The following is a 20,117-nucleotide window of genomic DNA, read 5'->3' as shown; positions in this document are numbered from 1 at the left end:
CATGGAGGAGATCCAGGAATTCCCAGAATCTTGAAGGGAAGGCCATGCCCACACAGAGGCCTCATTGGCTATGACCTGATTGACAGACTAGACTCCACCCCTTCACTCTTAATCCTCTCAAGTCCCAAATTGACACCAGATTTTGTAACAACCACAGTACTGCACACTTAATATAGTGCTTTTCAGTTCTCCTCCTTATGTGTCATTCGGTCCATGCTTCAAAGAGCTCCCTTCCGAGGTCACTGGGGAAGGGAGGGGAGCTGCAAGGGGCCCAGTCTTCCTCCTCCCCTTCAGCAAGAACCTTTCTGGTCCTGTTGCTTTTCAATTTGTTTTCATTGTAACAAAGTGAAAATAAATCCACTAATCTACAAGGCTGAAAATCCATCATCCTTCTGATTCCGTTGACCAAATTTTGTTTTACAAAATGTCCTGACTTCTCAGGAACCTATCTTTTTTTTTTTTTTTTTGTTGCATAGGAAGATAACCCTTCTTTGGGAGCAATGCACTATGAGCACCAGAATAAGAACTACTCCCCTGGGGGTGTCCCAGGACCAGTTTGCCCCCAAAAGGCTCAGCAAATTCTCACCAGCATTCAGACAGGCGAACGTGGTGCTTCATGTAAAATCCAATCCCGGCTCATCTTCATGCGCGTCCCTGCATGAACACTGAAAGTGGGTGCGTTAGGGGTGCTCCCCTCGCTTTGAGAGCATCGCCCATGACTGTGGTTTTTCTTTTTTAGAGAGCTGGATCGAAAGATGTCTCAACGAAAGTGAAACCAAGCGCTATTCCAGCCACGCGTCTCTGGGGAATGTTTCTAATGACGAAAGTAAGTGCGCAACACTCCGCCTTCCAAACTCTCTCCACAGCCGTGTTGGCGTTTCTTTGCGAGCTGGGTGAAGGCTCGCCGAGCAGATCCGTTCCCATTCAGTCACTCACGCACATTTGCTTCCCCTCATTGATTACAATCCCCACAATGTCACCTCACGCACCCCACTTTCCGCTTGTGTCCTGTGCCCATGACTTCTTTTCTGACCCTTCTCAACAGGGTCCTTGGGTAAATGCTGCCCTTGGAAGGTTTTGAAGGTGCCCTTAACTTTCTAATGCTATTCTTCCCCTCAAAGACTTATTGTTTGACTGAAAATTGAGCCACAGGAGGGGGGGTATATAAATTAATTTCCACACTTGAATGCTGAATGAGTAAGGACCATAATCTCAGGGCTTCCACCAGCCTTTATTTAACCTATAAGCCTCATTTTTTTTCAAAATGATTTTTAGTTCTGTTCCACATGTTTCTCCCATCCTATCCAAGACCGTATAAACCGTATAATGTGATTCTTCTTAGAGAATTTTTTTTTCTAAATCATTTTATTGGGCACTCTTACAGACATCATAACATTCTATAGCTCAATCACATCAAACAGTACTGCTACCTCAGTCAGTTTCAAAACATTTTCTTTCCTCTTGAACTCCTTGATATCCTCCTTATCCCCTCCCTCCCCCCTCCCAACCCCCACCCAGCAGTAACCCTTATTTAGTTATGCTTTGCTGCACCTCACACCTTCCAATATCTCCATTCTCATGCAGTTCTGTTGTCCGCTCCCCGCGAGTGGGGTTATACCATCACCAGTGCTATCAGCTCCCCCCGCCCCTCCTCACCCTCTCACTTCCCACACCCTCAGGGAACCATTACTCCCCTTACTGTTTCTGAAGGGTTTTCTATCTTGGCTTTCATGTAGCGAATGATCTTAATTATACAAATGTACATTCAGAAGTCTAACATGATTAATCAAGTAAAACAAATAAAAACCAGAATAGTAAGGGAGGGAATATTAAAGAGCTAGAGAATGGTTATGTGTTTCATCAGTGCTGTACCACACCCTGGATTGACCATCCTTTCCGTGTGGCCCTTCTGAGAGGGACTGTCAGAGCAGTTGTTAACAGGAGGACACCATCTAGTTCTTCTGGTCTCAGGGTCCCAGAGACGGACCTCTGTGTGGTCCATCAGTCAATTGGACTAATGGTTTCCATCTGTCCACCGATTGTCATCACGTCTTTCCTCAGGATCAGGAGAGCCCAGTCATTTACCTTCGATGGCCTCCTGTGAGTTTTCAATGCCCCAGTTGCTACTCACCAAAGTTGGATGTGATACATTTTCCTTGTGGACTATGTTTTGTAGGTTTATCTCAGTGTTCTCTAAAACTATGTCTAAGACATTTTCATAACTCTGCCTCCTGTATGCTCTACCACATTCACGGATGCATTCGGAGCAAAATCAAATACTCACATACAACTATGCGGTCAACCCCTAAAACACAAAGGAATAGCACGCCTTACAATGCTGCCAGGCTGGAGTGAGGCACAGGGGACGGGACACTCTCGGGCCACGTAGGAAACCCTCTAGAACCACCCTGTGCCAGTCCACCGCTGTCCAGGAGGCATGGAGTGCACGGCCCCTGCAGGAGCTGGCAGTGAGCAGCCTGCCCTTCTGCAGTGGACTGCCTAGCCTGGGTCTCCGAAGGTTCTTCTACAGTGACGTCCAGTGAGCGAATGCAGGTCCTGAGCCAGAAGGCCACCCCAGCGTCAGAGAAGACGTGGTTTAAAGTCACTGTGTCATAGGCTTGTTGTTTAGGGTCACGGTGTCTTTCTTGGTCAAAAGTAAAGCTTTCTTGCTCTGTTTATTCCTTTCCTGTTTCGTGTCCGACTGAATGGCCGGTTGCTATCTTTTAAAGAGCGGACGAATGAATACGCAGGGCTTGTGGCTACCTCTTTAGAAAGCCCTCTGTGCTCCACAGGGTTGTTGTTAGTTTTTTTAATCATTTTATTGGGGCTCATACAATTCTTATCACAACTAATAGATCCATCCATTGTGTCAAGCACATTTGTACATTTGTTGCCATCATCATTCTCAACACATTTTCTTTCTACTTGAGCCCTTGCTATCAGTTCCTCATTTCCCCCCCCCTCCCTCCCTGCTTCCTCATGAACCCTTGATAATTTAGTTCTTAAATGCTTCCTCCCCCCACTATCATGCTCCCAATTCTACCTTACAAATCTGGCTAGACCAGAGGATGTACACTGGTACAGATAGGAACTGGAAACACAGGGAATCCAGGACAGATGATCCCTTCAGGACCTGTGGTGAGAGTGGTGATACCTGGAGGGTAGAGGGAGGGTGGGATGGAAAGGGGGAACTGATTACAAGGATCTACATATAACCCCCTCCCTGGGGAATGGACAACAGAAAAGTGGGTGAAGGGAGACGTCGGACAGTCCACAGGGTTTTTAGCAGCTGATTTTTCAGAATTCGACCACCAGGCCTTTCTTTCAAGTCATCTGTGGGCGGACCTGTTCCCATAGCAACTGAGCCCATTAACCCTTTGTGCCATCCACTGACTATTTGCAACCCAATCACCCTAAGAGGGACCAGCTGCTAAAGTTGAACTCCTTCGCTCAGTTTTCTCAAAGCATGGGCTGCAGACCACCCATCCCATCATCCTCAGTGGTGTTTGTTCGGCGTGCTCAATGGCTGCCAGCTCTGCCTGAGCTCTCCTGGCCTTGTCCGGGTATCATGATTGTTTGTTTCATTTTACTAAACGGCGATACAATCAACCCAATTGTTCACCAATCTTGGTGAATTTTGCTGACACATTAAATCCCCTTGGGTAACCACCCGCCGGGTAAAAAGTTATGGCACCTTTCTCGGGCCTTATGTCCCCACCCCGGTTCATAACCATGTCTTCAGGTCTGTCATTATCGATTGGTTTTGCCTGTTTTTGGAAATTCGTCTCAGTGTGTATTCATTGTATTCGATTACGGAGTGTATCCGATTGTGTCTCGCTTGTGTTCATTCAGGGTAGTACCTGGGAGATTCATCCCGTCATTGTGTGGAGTAGTGGGAGCTCTTGGGCTTGCTGCCTTACTCTGCCATCGTTGACTCCCTGTTCAAATATCAATGGGTATTTAGGTTGTTTTGGGTTTGGGGCTACTAAGAACGGAGCATCTCTGTACAAGTAACATGGTAGACATGAGCACTTGCTCCTATTGGCTCCGTTCTCCACAGGGCAATGGCTGAACCCTAAGGATATATGTTCTAGCATCGTCAGCTCCAGTAGATATAGCTAAGCCGTTTCTGGAGTGTTGTACCAATTAAGATTCTCATCCAGCAGCCTATGAAAGTTCAACTTATTTCATGTCTTTGCCGATAGTTTGCAGTGTCAGTCCTTTCAATTTTAGTCGTTGTCAGGATGTATGGTATATGTCATTATGGTTTTAATTTGCATTTCTGTCTAATGACTCGTGATCTGTAGCATCTTCTAACATGCTTATTGGGTAGGTGGGTATCCCCTTTTGTATCTATCTATCTATCTATCTATCTATCTATCTATCTATCTATCTAATCTATTGTGTTTGTCTTAATGGCCTGTAAGAGTTGTGTGTGTGTTCTGGGTAGGGGAAGCTTGGCTGTGAGTGTTGAAAGTTTCTTCTCTCAGTCTGTGGCTGGTCTTTTCATTCTCTTATGGATATCTTTTGATGACTGGGAGTTTTAAAATTTTAATTAATTCCCATTTATTAACATTTGTGTTTAGTAGTTAGTCAGGTTTTTTTTTTTATGTGCGTGTGTCCTTTGGAAAGTTTTGCCTACCCAAGATTACCTTATTATACTCTTGCATTATCTTCCACAAGTTTTATTATTTTACTTTTCACTTTCATATCAACAGTCCATCTGGAACTTTTGTGTATGTGTGGGGGAAGTTCTTTTTTTCTTGTTAGTTTTCAGTAATAGAGCACCATTTGTTGAAGAGATCATCCCAGGGGAGACTCTGTCCTGAGCCTGCCAACCAGGTGCACTGGAGAATGGTGTCTGGGAGCTTTAATTAACTCCTGTGACATTATAATAAGTTGTGATATATGGTGGTATATTCTGTTTTTAGATGACTATTTTCCTTAATCTAAGTTCTTAACATTTCCGTATAGATTTTAGAATCAGCTTGTCAATTCTTTCTTTCTTTCTCTCTCTCTCTCTCTCACACACACACACACACACACAGAGAGAGAGAGAGAGAGAGAGAGAGAGAGAGAGAGAGAGAGCGAGAGCTAGGGAGCTAGGGTTCTGATTTGGTTTACATGAACTCGATAATCCATTGGGGAGAACTGAGAGCTTGACAATATCAAGTTTCAAATATATCAGAAAGTATTTCTTCTAGGGCTTCTGATCATATGTGCCTGGGTTTATTCCAAACAAAATGTTCTGAAGCATATTTCTATGATCAGTTCTTCCTTCTTGTGTCCTGTTCCCATGACTTCTTCTTTTCTAACCCTTCTAAACTCTGTCCTTGGGTAAATGCCGCCCTGGGATGATTCGAAGGTGTGCTTATCTCACTAATGCTGTTCTTCCCCTCAAAGATCAAATTATATAATACCATCCTTGATAGTCATATATGCAAGTAAATTTTGCTGAAAATCATTCAACAACGGTTGCAGCCGTGCATTGACAGGGAGCTGCCAGAGGTTCAGCCTGGATGCAGAAGAGGACGTGGAACAAAGATATCATTGCTGATGTCAGATGCGTCTTGGCTAAAAGCCAAGAACATCAGAAAGATGTTTACTTGTGTTTCATTGACCATGCAAAGGTATTCAACTGTGCAGATCATAAGCTATGGATAGCCTTGAGAAGAATGGGAATTCCAGAACACCACATTGTGCTCATTTGGAACCTCTACATGGATCTAGAGGACGTTGCACTGGTAGAGGAAGGGAATCCGGCATGGTTTAAAATCACAGTGCCTGCACCAATGGGCTCAACATCAGAACAATTGTGATGATGGCACCGGACAGGACAGTGTTTCGTTCTGTTGTGCACAGGATCGCTGTGCGTAGGAACGGACGTTGGGCACTTAACAATAACATTGATCATGAACATCTTCTCACATCTGTGGCCTGCTTTGATGCCCTCTTTGAGGAAGGTCCTTTTTATGTTCTTTGCCCAATTGGGTGATTAGGTACGTGTCTTTTTGTGTGGAGTTGTTGTATAGTTTTCTATAGATTTTAGAGCTTCACCCTTGTGCCCATTTTCTCATTGGTTAGATCATTGATTTTTAGCCTTTTCTAAAATAGGCATTAAGTTATATATGTTCCTTTAAGTATTGCCTAACTGTATCATGTAATTTTTCTGTAATCATATTTTCAGTATCATGTAGTTAAAAGTCTTCTCATGTCTAGTGTGATGTCTACTTTGGCCCATGGTTTATTTAGCCACTGAACTACTTTTTCTTTAATCTTCATTTTTTTTACATGTTAGCTATTTACTGATATTGTTGGGTTTTAGTCAACCAATTTTTTGAGTAGAACTAATAAAGTTATTAATTCTTCTCAATTGCACATTCTTTTGAAGTGGTTATCTTAGGGATAACAAATTCTTCCTTCCCTTATTTTGTCTGTCACGTTTTCTAAAATGTATAAAAACATGATCACATGTAACCTGGTTTACCTCTTCCCTGCTTGTTGTGAGATTGTTCTAAAATATTTATGTCTACAGAGCTGTATGCTACTAACCCCAAAGACGTTACTATTGTTGTTGCTCTTTGTTGTTTGGTTTCACAGAATTAGTTCTAACTCACAGCAACCCAGGGGGCCTGGTTGCACCGTGGCTGAGCATTGGGCTTTGAACCTCAAGATCAGCAGCTCAAAACCACCAGCTGTTCTGCGGGAGCAAGATGAGGCTGTCAGTTCCCATAAAGAGTTACAGTGTTGGAAGCCACAAGGGCAGTTCTACTCTGTCTTACGGGGTATCCACAAGTCAGAATCAATTTCACAGCAGTGAGTAGATGAAACACTTCCCAGACCTACACCACCCGCACAATCTTTCCTCTATTTGAGCTTATTGGTGCAGACATTGTCGATCCATCTCATTATAAGTCTTCTTCTTTTGTGCTGACCCCCTACTTTCCACTCATGAGACCCTTCTTGAGGGACTGGTCCCTTTGGATAATATGGAAAACATCTGATAAAACATCCAAAGCCATGAATTCAAGCCTCTTTGCTTCTAAGGAGGATTCTGGCTGTACTCCCGACACACATTTGTGCATTCTTCTGGAAACCCACAGTTCATTCTATTGTCTTCACCAACACCATGGTCTAAATGCTTCAATTTTATTTACTCATTGGACAGCTTGCACATGCACATAAGGCTACAGAAAATACCAAGGCGTGGACTAGGCTCATCTTAATCTTCAAAGTGAAATGTTTGCTTTTTAACAGTTTAAAGGGATCTCTTACTACAGATTTGTCCATTGTAATGCATTCTTTGATTTCTTGACTAGTGCTTCCAAGGCATTAATTGTGGATCCAAGCAAAATGAAATCCTTGAACACGTCAATCTTTCGCTTGTTGGTCCAGTTGTGAAGGTTTCTATTTTCTTTATGTTAAGGTGTAATCCACACTAAAGGCTCTACTCTTTGACCTTCATCAGCTTGTCCTTGTCCTTCCGGTCCTCTTTACTTTCAGCAAGCAAAGTGGTGGCATTTCCATCCTGCAGATTGTTAGCAAGTTTTCATGTAATCTTGATGCTATGTTCTCCTTCGTATAGTCTAGTTTGCTCAGCATACAAAGGTACAACTGGATGGGCACCTGCCTGATTTAAACCACACCACATCCCTTTGAATGACCGCCTCTTGGTCTATGGACAGGTTCCCTGTGAGCATATCAAGGATTCTGTGATTGCCATTCTTTCCAATGTTATCCATAATCTGGTAACGATCCACCCAGATGAATGCCATTGCTTAGTCAATAAAACACTGGCAGAGATTTTTCTGGTGTTCTTTGATTCAGTCAAGATTCACTTCTTGTTAGCAATGGCATCCCTCATTCCATATCCTCTTCTGAATCTGCCTTGAATTCCTAGTAACTTCCTGTCTGTGGACTATTAAAATCAGTTTTTGGCTTATCTCAGCAAAGTTTTACTTGTGTGCAATAGGAATGATATTATTTGATCATTTTCATATTCGTTTGAATCACCTCTTATTTATATTTGTCCACATGTTTTCCCTCTCTAGAACTGTTCTCTTCTGTCAACAATTTTATGTTTTCATCTGGAATAATTTTTATCACAACCTTACCAAACTCCTTGAATTGTGGCAAGAGCTGTAAGAGCCCCTAATAGAATGATTTAAAATAAAGAAAAGAAAAGAAACTCCTTGAATATTTCTTGTAGGGTGGGCCCATTGATTATGAAATTTTAGTTCATGTGCTGTGTTTATTATCTTAACATAGAGGTTCTATATTAAAACACACACATAAGAGGCTAAGTGTAAATGTATTGCCACTAGGATGTTCTGGCTCATACAAACACCAATTTATTTGAAACAAAACATGTTTAAGTAAGTCCGTGCAATCAGCAGATGACTACGGACAAGTTCCCTCAGTAGTGCCCATTAGTCTCCACAAGGTGATCGGCACAGTGCCGGCAACAATGGGCTCAACTGTGAGGGAGGCACAGCACCAAGATGTGTTTAGTTCTGTTGTGCATAGCGACGATGTGAGTCGGACTGACTCGAGGGTCCCTACCAATACCAACATTAACAGACTCCCTAGGGTGCAATGGCTTGCAAAGGGGTCTGCTGGGCCAGTTACATTCAAGACCAAGTTCAGAAGGTTACAACTCATGAAACAAACTCCCTATCATCGAGTCACTTCTGACTCACAGCCGCCCAATAAGGATTGGGAAACCTACCCCAGCCACCCTTACAGCCCTGATCACCCCCATTCAGATTTCTTTTTGTTCTTAAAACTCAAAGACCATTTAAAAGGATTTAAGTCCCGCAAACAAACAAGCAAAGACAACAACAACAAAACCCTGCCGTTCGACGTTGTATAAATTGAAGCGTGTGGAGTTCTTTAGAGAGGAGAAGACTGCCTGCAGAAGTGTGGAGACCTAGATGGAGCCTAAGTTGAGCAACAATTGCTTCATATTTTGGTATTTTTGTTTCATAAACTTCTAATTTATTTAGTAGCAATATTTATTTAACTTACTCTCATGTGCATATGTGTATGTATTTGAGGGGACTTCAAAGAGTTTATGGGAGTGGGAATCCATTATCTTTTAATTCCAGTTATCCACAACTGTTTGATGGTCCCTTGTGTATGTGGAGAGAGAAGACAGACAAGAGGTCTTCAAAATATCGTGGCAAAACTCCATTGACTCTCCCTCCTTGTATTTGTGTGCGTGTATATTTATACATATGATGGGCTTCAAAAAGTCGTTAGAAAATTCCATTATTTTCTCATTGCATTTTCCACAACTTTTTGAAGCCCTATAGTGTGTGTGTGTGTGTGTGTGTGTGTGTGTGTGTGTGCATTTAGAACTTGACCCCAGAAAGAGAGAGTCAAGCCCTAAATGCCTGATAGTTGAAGAGTCTGGACAAGAATGGACAAGTGACTAAGCCTCCTTTGGGTCGCATAAATTCTAACTTCCAACCTGAATACATTTCATTTAGCTTCTGGAGGATGTCGGTAGCGATCTTGTTTCTCATGGCGTATTCGCCGACATAGGCAGTGGTCTGGGATCCGCTGGAGCATCAGCATTCTGTGGGGACATCTCAGAACTGCAAGTTTGAGGGGAGCGAATTCCCCGAGCACTTATGATGTGACAGACTGTGGAAAGTGACCAAAGTATACAAAGAGGAGAAGAACTTGGCAGCAGGCAGTATGGTAGACGCAGCCACAGTCACTATTATCTTTATCCTCTGCTAGGGAAGGATTTTTTTTTTTAATTTCCATTTTATTGATGAGGAAACGGAGCGCCATAGGTCATATGACTTATCCCATGTCACAGCAAATAGTCCGTAGAGGGAAGGCTTGCAGATAGAACTGCCTAATCCCTTTCCACTAGGGAGCATTGGTGGCACATGGGTTAAGTAATTGGATGCTACTTGAAAGGTCAGGGTTCAAATTTACCCACTGCTCCGTGGGAGAAAAAAAAGCTGGCCATATGTGCCAATCCAGAGGATAGAAGCTTTGAACCCTCCGTCCTGCAGGGTCTCTATGAGTCCGTGACAGCACAGAGCAGCATCCAGTTCTTCTGCACAAACGGTCTCTTCTGCGGGTTGACGCTCTTAAGGAATTCTCATTCTAGAGGGGAAATGAAGGCACACGTGTGAATATTAATGACGTAAGGCCGTATTGATAATTTCATCTGAATGACATACTATGCTCTAAGAACATAGAAGAGTGGATACATTTCAATTGTGGTGCCGGAGAAGAACATCGAGAGTACCGTGGACTGCTGAAAGGACAAACCAGTCTGTCTTGGAAGATGTAAGACCAGAGAGCTCCTTTGAGGCAAGGATGGCAAGATTTCATCTTACATCCTTTGAACTTATTGTCAGGAGAGACCAGTCCCTGGAGATGAACATCATGCTTGCTAAAGTGAAAGGATGGCGAAAAAAGAGGAAGGTCCTCAGCAAGACGGATGGACACCGTGGCTGCATCAATGGGCTCAGGCTTAGGAACCCTTGTGAGGGTGGTGCAGGACCGGGCAGTGTTTCATTCTGCCTCGCTACAGGTCGGAGCCAACTCAATAGCATCTAGCAACAACAAACAACAACAACTTGTCACCCAAAGTGTCATGCTGGACACCAGCATAGAGGTTACCTTAAACTTGTGAGGATGCAGACTCTCAGGCGCGCCCCAAACCCACTGAAACCTACTTTGCAATCCAGGAGACTCTCCAGTGATAGCTTCCTTGTTCCAGGAGAGCAGAGGTAGGAGAGGCCATGAGCTTGGAAGGTAACTGGGAAACTATCTCAGAGGGTGGCATCTGCCTTAAAAGACCCACAGGCTTTCTCCGGTGGTGAGGCAGCGCTGAGAGGTGGAGAGCCATAGAGCACTTTTGAGCATGGAGCGTTTTCCCAATTGGCTCGTGCACAAAGGTCAAGGAGTCATAAGAACAGAGCTGGAACGTTAAGTTTAGGCTATACAGTTGAGGGACTTAAATTTTCAACAATCCATTGGCTATTTGATAACTAAGGTAGCACTGAGGAGAGGACTGAGAAAATCCTAGTGGTGTTTTCCAGAAGGTTGCTGTGAAGGGTCTGTGTGGGTGGATTAGAGCGAGGGGTGGGGGGATTTCATGAGCTCTACCCTCGCCCACAAACTGTCTCTTCTGTGGGTCCATGCATCACGGACCCAAATGTGTTATATGGGTTGTAACTTGCTTTTGTCACGTACGAATATGATCTGGAGTAGCACCAAGCATGATATCCTTCTCCCGGTGTAAGATGCATTCTGACTGCACTTCTCCTAAGACAGATTTGTTTCCTCTCCTGCCAGTCCACGATATATTCAGTAGTCTTCGCCAACACCGAAATTCAAGTGCATCATGCCTTCTTTGGTATTCCTTATTCATTGTTCGGCTTGACGGTGTGTTCTTTAGATAGTCTACCTTCTCAGTGTATTGCCTCAGCATACAGATCAAATAAATAGAGATGCACACTCTTCCCATGCTGAACCTCATAGTATTCCTTTGTTCTGACAGCAGGGTAAAGGGCATCTGTGATTTGGGAAGATTCTGCCAAAGGACCTTCTATCTAGGGCGGTACCATTTCATATTCCCTGCCAATTAGAAAGGAGAGTTTTGTTGGGAAGTCTTACCCCATCCACCCTACAATACGGATAATGGTTTCCGCATAACTCCACAGCAGAGCTGTATGGTCAGAGTTAGGATTTCTGTGAGTCTAATACTTCAGAAGGGGGAGTTTCTTTGGGTGAGGTTGGGCATCTGTAACGTTTGTATTTTTCCTTTCAATTGTATGTTCAAAAATAGATGCTTTGTCTCTTTCCCCTCTTGCTTCTCGGCCTTCTTCCTGGTTCTATGCCAGTTCTTTCTACTGCAGGGAGAGGAGACCTTTTTCTATGGCCTGACAGCAGTGTCCCCGTGGTCAGCATGCACTTTATCTTTAAGGGGCTGTGTTCCCCTCCACTTCTGTATAGAAGGTTGTGCTTTTGTATGTAGTATAATTTATCAACCTGTTCTTTTGTGGGCTTTGGATCAAAGTTCAAAATGCCCTTTCCTGCTCCAAGGTTATGAAGGAATTCATCCAGAGGAGGTGAAAGGAAGCAGGTGTGGACCCCCTCTGAGCAGTGCTGCCAGCATCGCAGTTTTGCTTGGGACTTTCCCCCGTTCCCACGGGGAAGAGGGGCTGTGCCAGGAGCTCATGTCCACTGCCAAAGGCCTGGGTGCCAGCATCTTGATCGGCAGTCTGTGCTCCTTTCAGGGAACAAGGTGGAGACGGGGAATTAAAAGTTTGGCAGACCCATGTTTCCAACAGGTGAGACCTGGCCAGGTGCAGCCGGGTCCGTAATGAAAGGGAATAGAATTAGAACTTTGCAGCGAAACTCTAGACTCGCATAAAGCTTGGACCCTTCCTGGGATTTGAAAAGAAGTAATTAATTTAGAGACTTTCTTCCCCAGTCTTAAACTCGGCCACACTGCCTCCAAGCAGAAACTATTCTAGAATAGGTTCCCAAGCACGAGTATTTCCCTCAGCACAGAGGCAATAGAGGAATGGCTGGCCAGTGACTATGTTCCATGAGGGGGATTGGGCTTGAACTACTTGCAGGTCTGAAGAGAATGGGGCTTATCAACATTGGGGTTTGGAGAGGTTTGGGGCTTCACCACTCCCCGTGTGACTTTGGACACACAACTCTCTGACCCTTAGTTTCATCCTCTGTACAAAGGACTAACACTAGTAATTAGAGCAAATATTGATGAGTAGGAAATGCGAGAATAAGTCGGAAAGAATTGCTACCAGGGCTTCAGTTCATACATGCATGAGTTGTTTTCAAAGAAAACTAAAAAAAAAAAAACACAAAAAAACAACCCCACTCACCTCCTTCGAGTCTATTCTGACTCATAGGCTGTAGTGGCATGCTCATTGGGCAGCTCACTGCGAGGTCAGCAGTTCGAAACCACCAGCTGCTCTGAGGGAGAAAGGTGAGGCTTTCTACTCCTGTGGAGTCACAGTCTCGGATACACACAGAGGCAGTCCTCCGCTGTCCTAGAGGATTGCTACGATTCCAGAGAAGACATGCTTAGACATGTTTCTGCAATCAGTGGTGGCTGCAGTCACATGCTCTAAGTAACATACTTGTTTCAGTCTCCTTCAAAAGAGAACCAATCAAAACAGTGGCTTCCAAAGGGAATCATCTGGACCAGTTCCATTTAAGGGAGAGAGGGAGGTCAGCTCAGAAGGGATGGCAATTTTGTGCTTTGGGATTCCCAAAGTGGAATCAGAGTAGACTTTCTCAAAGGACACAGGACAACCATAGGGCCTGATCATGAAGACATTTTTAAAAAGTTGAGAATCAAATTGGTGGGACCGAAGCCAGGAAAGAGGTGCCAAGGAATTTTTTTCCCTCCATCAAAATACACCTGCTCTTTCTTTGAGTAGCAAGGGCTGTCCCGGGGACATTTTGTTGGGAACTCTTATCCCATCCACCCTACAATCCTGATCTTGACCCTTCAAAATATTTCCTGAACTGAAAGAACATTTCAAAGAAACATGAGTTGAGTCTCTTGAGGATGCCCAAAGTGCCCTTTTGACATGGTGTAAATCGAAGGCCCCAGAAGTCTTTGGGGGAAGGGGTAGAGCATCGGAAAGCCTGCCTTCAGAAGTGTATGGAACTAGATGAAGGGCATGTTGGGAAGCTATAGCTTCACATTCTGATATTTTGGTTCAATAAAAGTTCCTATGATTTTGTAGAATTACTTTTTGGCCTACCCTCCTCCACTTCAGGCACAATGTTTGCTATGTCCCATGCATAAAGTCATCCACTTCCGGGGTCAGCTGTGACAATTAAACATGAGCAAAGAGAGCTCTGTACAGTGCCTGGCATGTTAACAGTCCTCAATAAACATGACGAGAACATTGTTCTTTTTGGATGCTTACTGTAATCAGATGAGTAAAATCAAACCAAAAAACGAAACCAAACCGCTGCTCCACAGAACTGTGGGTCCACAGACTTTCTAAGGCTGTAATTTTATTGTTTGTAATCATTTATTTGGGGGCTCGTACAGCTCTTTTCACAATCCATACATCCATGCACTGTGTCAAGCACATTTATACATAGGTTGCCATCATCATTTTCAAAACATTTTCTTTCTACTTGAGCCCTTGGTATCAGCTTTCTATTTTTTTTCCCATTCTCCCCTTTCCCATGAACCCTTGATAATTTTTTTTTCATATCTTATACTGACCGATGTCTCCCTTCACCCTTTTTTTCTGTTGTCCATCCCCCTGGGAGAGGGTTCTATGTTGATCATTGGGATCGGTTCCCCTTTCTTCCCCAACCTTCCCTTTATCTTCCTGGTATGGCTACTCTCATTCTGAGATTTATCTATCCTGAATTCCCTGTGTTTCCAGCTCTTACCTGTACCAGTGAACATGCTCTGGTCTAACCGGATTTGTAAGGTAGAATTGGGGGAATTGGGGTCATGATAGTGGTGGTGGGGGGAGAAGCATTAAAGAACTAGAGGAAAGTTGTATGTTTCCTTGGTGCTATATTGCACCCTGACTGGCTTGTCTCTTCTTTATGACCCTCTGTAAGGGGATGTCCAATTGTCTACAGATGGGCATTGGGTCTCCACTCCACACTCTCCCTCATTCACATTGATATGATTTTTTGTTCTGAGTCTTTGATGCCTGATGCTTGATCCCATCAACACTTCAGGATCACACAGGCTGGTAAGCTTCTTCCATGTGGACTTTGTTGCTTCTCAGCTAGATGTCTGCTTGCTTATCTTCAAGCCTTTAAGACCCCAGATGCTATATCTTTTGATAGCCAGGCACCATCTGCTTTCTTCACCACATTTGCTTATGCACCCATTTTGTCTTCACCGATTGTGTTGGGAAGGTGAGCATCATGGAATTCCAGTCTATTAGAACAAAGTGTTCTTGCATTGAGGGAGTACTTGAGTAGAGGCCCAATGTCCATCTGCTATCTTAATATTTAACATATAAATATATGTACATAGATCTAATTCCATAATGTTATAGATAAATATATTCACATATGTACATGCCTGTATTTAGACCTCTATAAATATCCTTTGTCTCCTAGTTCTTTCCTCTATTTCCTTTTACTTTCCTCTTGTCCCACTATCATGTTTGGCCTTCATTCGAGTTCTGGTAATTCCTCTTGGCTATATTGCACTTGATCAAGCCAACCAGGCATCCTACGCTGTCTTCATGATTGATTTTAGATCACTTGTTGTTTCCTTGTTCCTGGGTTTGTTGGCACCACCCCCTTTTCCTTTCCCTCACCTCCCCCTTTCCCCTGCCCCCCCAAAACCATCTGTCCCATTGTTTTCTCCTCTGGATTGTTTGTCCTGCCTATCTTATCTAGATAGACACCCAGAGACAAAAAAAAGCACAAAAACAAGACAAAGCAAAACAACACAACAAAAGAAAAAAAAGAAAACAACAGCAAAAACCCAACAACAAAAGAAAAGCCTGAAAATAGTTACAGGTCTGTTTGTTGACCTTTGTGAGTGTTTTCCGGTTGAGTCTGCTGGGATGCCACGCCCTGGCCACAAAGTCTATTGTGGCATTCCTCGGGGACCTCATTGCTTAGCTCCGCCTGCCACTTTGCTGGGCATCAGATTGGGCACAGTTCGCCCACTGTCTCCTGTGTTGTCCCCCTTAATGCTTTGGGTCAGTGAGGGAGGTCTGGTCTTGTGGTGAGGCTGGCCCTATGGTCCTCTCTGTGCATCAGCTGCTCTAAGCAGGAAAATTGTCCTCAGGACTTGGTGGGCTGGGATGTATTCCACTCTTCTTTCCTCTTCATTTGCTCCTGTGTGCTCTGATCAGACACACCTCTCCCCCTGAGCTGTAGCTTCAGTGCTGTCCTCTGAAGTGCATTCTTCCGGGAGGGGGGAGGGAGGTCCATTTGGTTGGGATTGGGGCCGACCTTGCAGACCTCTCTATTGGTTTGCTGCTTCACACCGGTATGCTGTGCAATCATGAGGTGTGGATAGGATCAAGTATCAGGCATCAAAGATCCAGAACAAAAATCATATCACTGTGAATGAGGGGGGAGTATGGAGTGGAGACTCAAAGCCCATCTGTAGACAATTGGACATCATCTTATAGCAGGGTCACAAGGAAGAGTAGAGCCAGTCAGGGTAGTATAGCACCAACGCAACATACAACTGTCCTCTAGTTCTTTAATGCTTTCTGCCCCCACCACTCTCATGACCCCAATTCTACCTTACAAATCTGACTAGACCAGAGCATGTATGCTGGTACAGATAAGAGCTTGCAGCACTGGGAATCCAGGACAGATGAACCCCTCAGGACCAATAAGGGCAGTAGTGATACCAGGAGGGTAAGGGACAGGTGGGAGGAGAAAGGGGGGACCAATCACAATGATCTACATATAATCCCCTCCCAGGAGGACGGACAACAGAAAAGTGGGTGAAGGGGACAGAGGTCGGTGTAAGAGAAGGACAAAATTTTAATTTATCAAGGGTTCATGAGTGAGGAAGTAGGGTGGTGAGCAGGGGAAAATGAGCTGACACCAAGAAAGAAAATGTTTTGAAAATAATGATGGCAACACATGTACAAAGGTGCTTGACACAATGGATGTATGTATAGATTGTGATAAGAGCTGTATGAGCCCCAATAAAATGATTTTAAAATGTTTTATATCAAGAAGTAATTATCCATCAATAAAACATCCCAACCCAGTCCAACTCAAGTCCACAAGTCCAATACTAGTCCATAAGTCCCTCTTCAGACTCACGCAGCCACATGCAACGGTGCAGAATACTGGAAGGTTACAGGCCCGTGGGTGAAAAGTTTTATGGATCCAACGGTGGTGGAAGCATTACAAGGCTCATTACAAGGTCTCAGAGTGGCTCACCAGCAGGAAGGTGAAGCAGAGCGAGTAGGGGGTGGGGAGCCTCCTTATGAGGGCCACGCCCACATGGAGGTTCCATCATGTGACCTGATGTGACTTGACAGGCTAGACTCCATCCCACACTTCTATATAACAGGTTACAATTCCGCCAAGAAATGCTCAGGATACAGTTGTTCACTCAGGACAGCATCTGCTCTGTCCCAAGGAGGCCTCTTTCTGCGGCCCCTGCCCTGCACGCGCAACGTTACAAAACTCTTTTAGGGCTCCCAGTACATGTTCAAAGGGCAGGCAATTCTGCTACAAGGCTCAACCTAAAGCCATTCACCTCTAGCTTTGTGAGTCAGAAAGCCCACTCTCCTGGTTACATACCCCGAGGCACCCCATCTCACAAGCCATTCTCTTGTCCCAAAGCACTCAGCTGTATTTTCCCTGTAGGGCAGGAAGTCTGCTGCGCTATCTTATGCTCCAGCTCCTGATTCTGCTGTTCCTGCTGCTCTGCCGCTCCTCTGGTGCCAGGGCTGTGTCTTGGATCAAGTAGACATGATGTGCAGGGAGGGACCTCAGGGTCCAAAGGATGGGTTCCACTGCTGCTCTTCTCTCTTTCTAATAAGACCTTCCTCCCCACCCCGCCCCCTCCCACCATTCTTCTTGCTTCTGAGATGGTTCATTTAATACCCAGCAGGAAGACAATCACAATGAACTATGTCAACAATCGTATGATCCACTCAGTGTCTTCCCGGGACATTTTACCCCAGCCCATCATGAAAACGAAAGGTGTGTGGTGGGAATAACAAAGGCGCTGAGTGGAAGAGCCTTATTCAATAATCCACCGAATTGCAGGCGTGAAGAAGAGTGAAGCGCAAGGAAGTTGAGTGATTTGCTTAGGCCTGGCCAGTAAGTTTTAAAATGCATTCTGGCGTCAAAGAATTTTGACATCTGAGCAGGTAGACTGAAATGCTGAGATTTAAGGAAGCAGGAAGAAAATAGCAACACTCCAGACAATCCTAGAGGAAATAGAAATATTAATCGTCTGCCAGGTTGGGCTAGGTAAAGGCATAGTCACCTGCCATGTAACACTTGTCCAGGAAATACCTCACCACATGTAAATCCATCGTCCCTGAAGTCCAGGGATGTGAATAATCTTGCTGTCAGACGGAGAGCGTTGCAAAGTCGATTATGGCCGATGTCATTCGGTTAAAATGTAACGCTTATCATTTGATCTCCCGTTTGACCCATTTTAAAGTTGCTTCAGTGAAAAAAAAATAGTAAAGGGGACATCTATGTGGATTAAGCTGCCAGTCGATCCCCCCTGACCATGGACCAGGGATGTGAATGGCCTTGCTGTCATGCAGGGTGCCTTGGAAAGTGAATTATTGCACATGGAGTGAGGTTAGCATTTAACATCTTCTCATTTGATCTCCCATTTGACCCACTTTTAATGTGTTTTGTTTTTCATATTTTCTGCTTTCTTTTTGATAGAGGTTTTTCTCTGTTTTAGTTTGTTATTGTTGGATCTTTTGGGTATATTTTTCTGCGTATGAAATTGAGGATAGATAAAACTATAAAGACAGTAACTGGATTAGCAATGGTTTCTTGGGGTATGGCAGCAGAGGTTGGGGGGAAGTGGGGAGCTAATAACAATGAGTACAAGAGAGAAGAAAATGTTCTAAAATGGATTGTGATGATTGTACAACTCTTCTCAATGGGATTGGGCTATTGGGTTGTATGATGTGTTAAGTATATGCCACTAAAGCTGTTAAAAAGCCCGTGGTCCCATAAGGTTATAATCCTTATAAGCTTAAGTTCAGAAATCCTGGTTGGGAGAACCGGGTGTAGTGGGCATAGCTGGACATGGTGAATGTGCTGCACCTTCCCCCATACAGCATCTCATGTCTCTTGTACACAAAACAATTGCACTACTAGGTACATAACAGTACAGTACACATAGTGCCTATAATGCATGTCTTGATAGTTATAGTGTACTGATTTATGTTTGTACTCTACTGTAGTTTCTCTCTAAAAAGCTTACCACATATCAGTGTATGCTCTGACTTACAGGCCACGGCATTTAATCTCATGCATCACTTGTCTCCTGTGTGTTGAAGTGCCCTCTCTCTGTTCACTCTTCTTTCAGAAATGCTGTAAAGGCCATCATGGATCCCAAACACAGCAAAAGGCAAAATGATTTTGGTAGCAAGAGACAAAGGAGAAGTATCGTTTTAGAAGTGAAACAAAAGGTTATTTAGCACACACAGGTGGAAGATCGTGAATGCTGTAGCTATGGTATTCACTGATCTAGACATGTTACATTCGGCAGTACTGCCATCCTGAAAAACGATGAAAAAAGATCCTATTAAAAGATCCAAGCCAGTAAACCTGCTAAGGCCTATAGCAGGCTTGGGGAAATTGCTACTGATGTGAACTGAGACTAGCACAAAAGAGATTCCTTCTCTGTTGATGATCATTGCTCAGGCCCAAAGCTTGTTAGAGATGCCTGAAGAAAAGGCAGGACCTCACTATAATATGGTGTTCACACAACACCTGAATCACATGGCATCCCTTTTTCACAGGACATAGAGTGGGCATTAAGTGATGCATTGCTGGGTCTTTAGATGGTTTAGATGCCACTTCCTTGTTTGAAAAAAATACAATGATCCCATTTTTGTATAGTTTTTATTTCTTTTGACTTTTTTCCTGATATAATTTCTAGAAGATGAGTAAGAGCCCTGGTGGAATAGTAGTTACATTTTGGACTGCAATTCTAAAGGTCAGCAGTTTGAAATCACCAGCCGCACCATGGAAGAAAGACAGGGCTTTCTCCTCCCATAAACAGTTTCAGTCTCAGAAACTCAGTGGGGTAGTTCTATCCTTCCTATGGAGCAGTAATGAGTCAGCATCAACTCAATGACACTGAGGTGTAGTCAGAGATGATTTGTGAGATAAAGTGATTGAAAATTTTTTTGAGATGCCAATATTATTTTTTTAATCATTTTATTGGGGGCTCATACAACTCTTATCACAATCCATACACGCATCAATTGTATAAAACACACTTGCACCTTCATTACCCTCATAATTCTCAAAACATTTGCTCTCCATTTAAGCCCCTGGCATCAGCTCCTCATTTTTCCCCTCCCTCCCCACTCCCTCCTCCCTCATGAACCCTTGATAATTTATAAATTATTATTTTGTCATATCTTGCC

The 20,117-nt window shown here is 43.9% G+C and overlaps 1 protein-coding gene across 1 annotated transcript in view; it reads left to right on the top strand.

Annotated features, from left to right (window-relative positions):
* Positions 1–20,117, top strand: part of RFX4 (regulatory factor X4) — a 204,625-nt gene that overhangs the window by 35,772 nt on the left and 148,736 nt on the right. The window contains exon 2 of the mRNA XM_004700730.2: positions 740–826. Coding sequence (XP_004700787.2) covers positions 740–826 — 87 coding nt within the window. The remainder of the gene's footprint in view (positions 1–739; positions 827–20,117) is intronic.

The sequence above is a fragment of the Echinops telfairi genome, unplaced genomic scaffold, assembly GCF_000313985.2.
Source record: "Echinops telfairi isolate 266 unplaced genomic scaffold, ASM31398v2 ScPeMD7_2;HRSCAF=8, whole genome shotgun sequence".
Taxonomy (NCBI): Eukaryota; Metazoa; Chordata; class Mammalia; order Afrosoricida; family Tenrecidae; genus Echinops; species Echinops telfairi.
The sequence above is the reverse complement of the archived record's forward strand: the minus strand, read 5'-3'. Positions and strand labels throughout refer to the sequence as shown.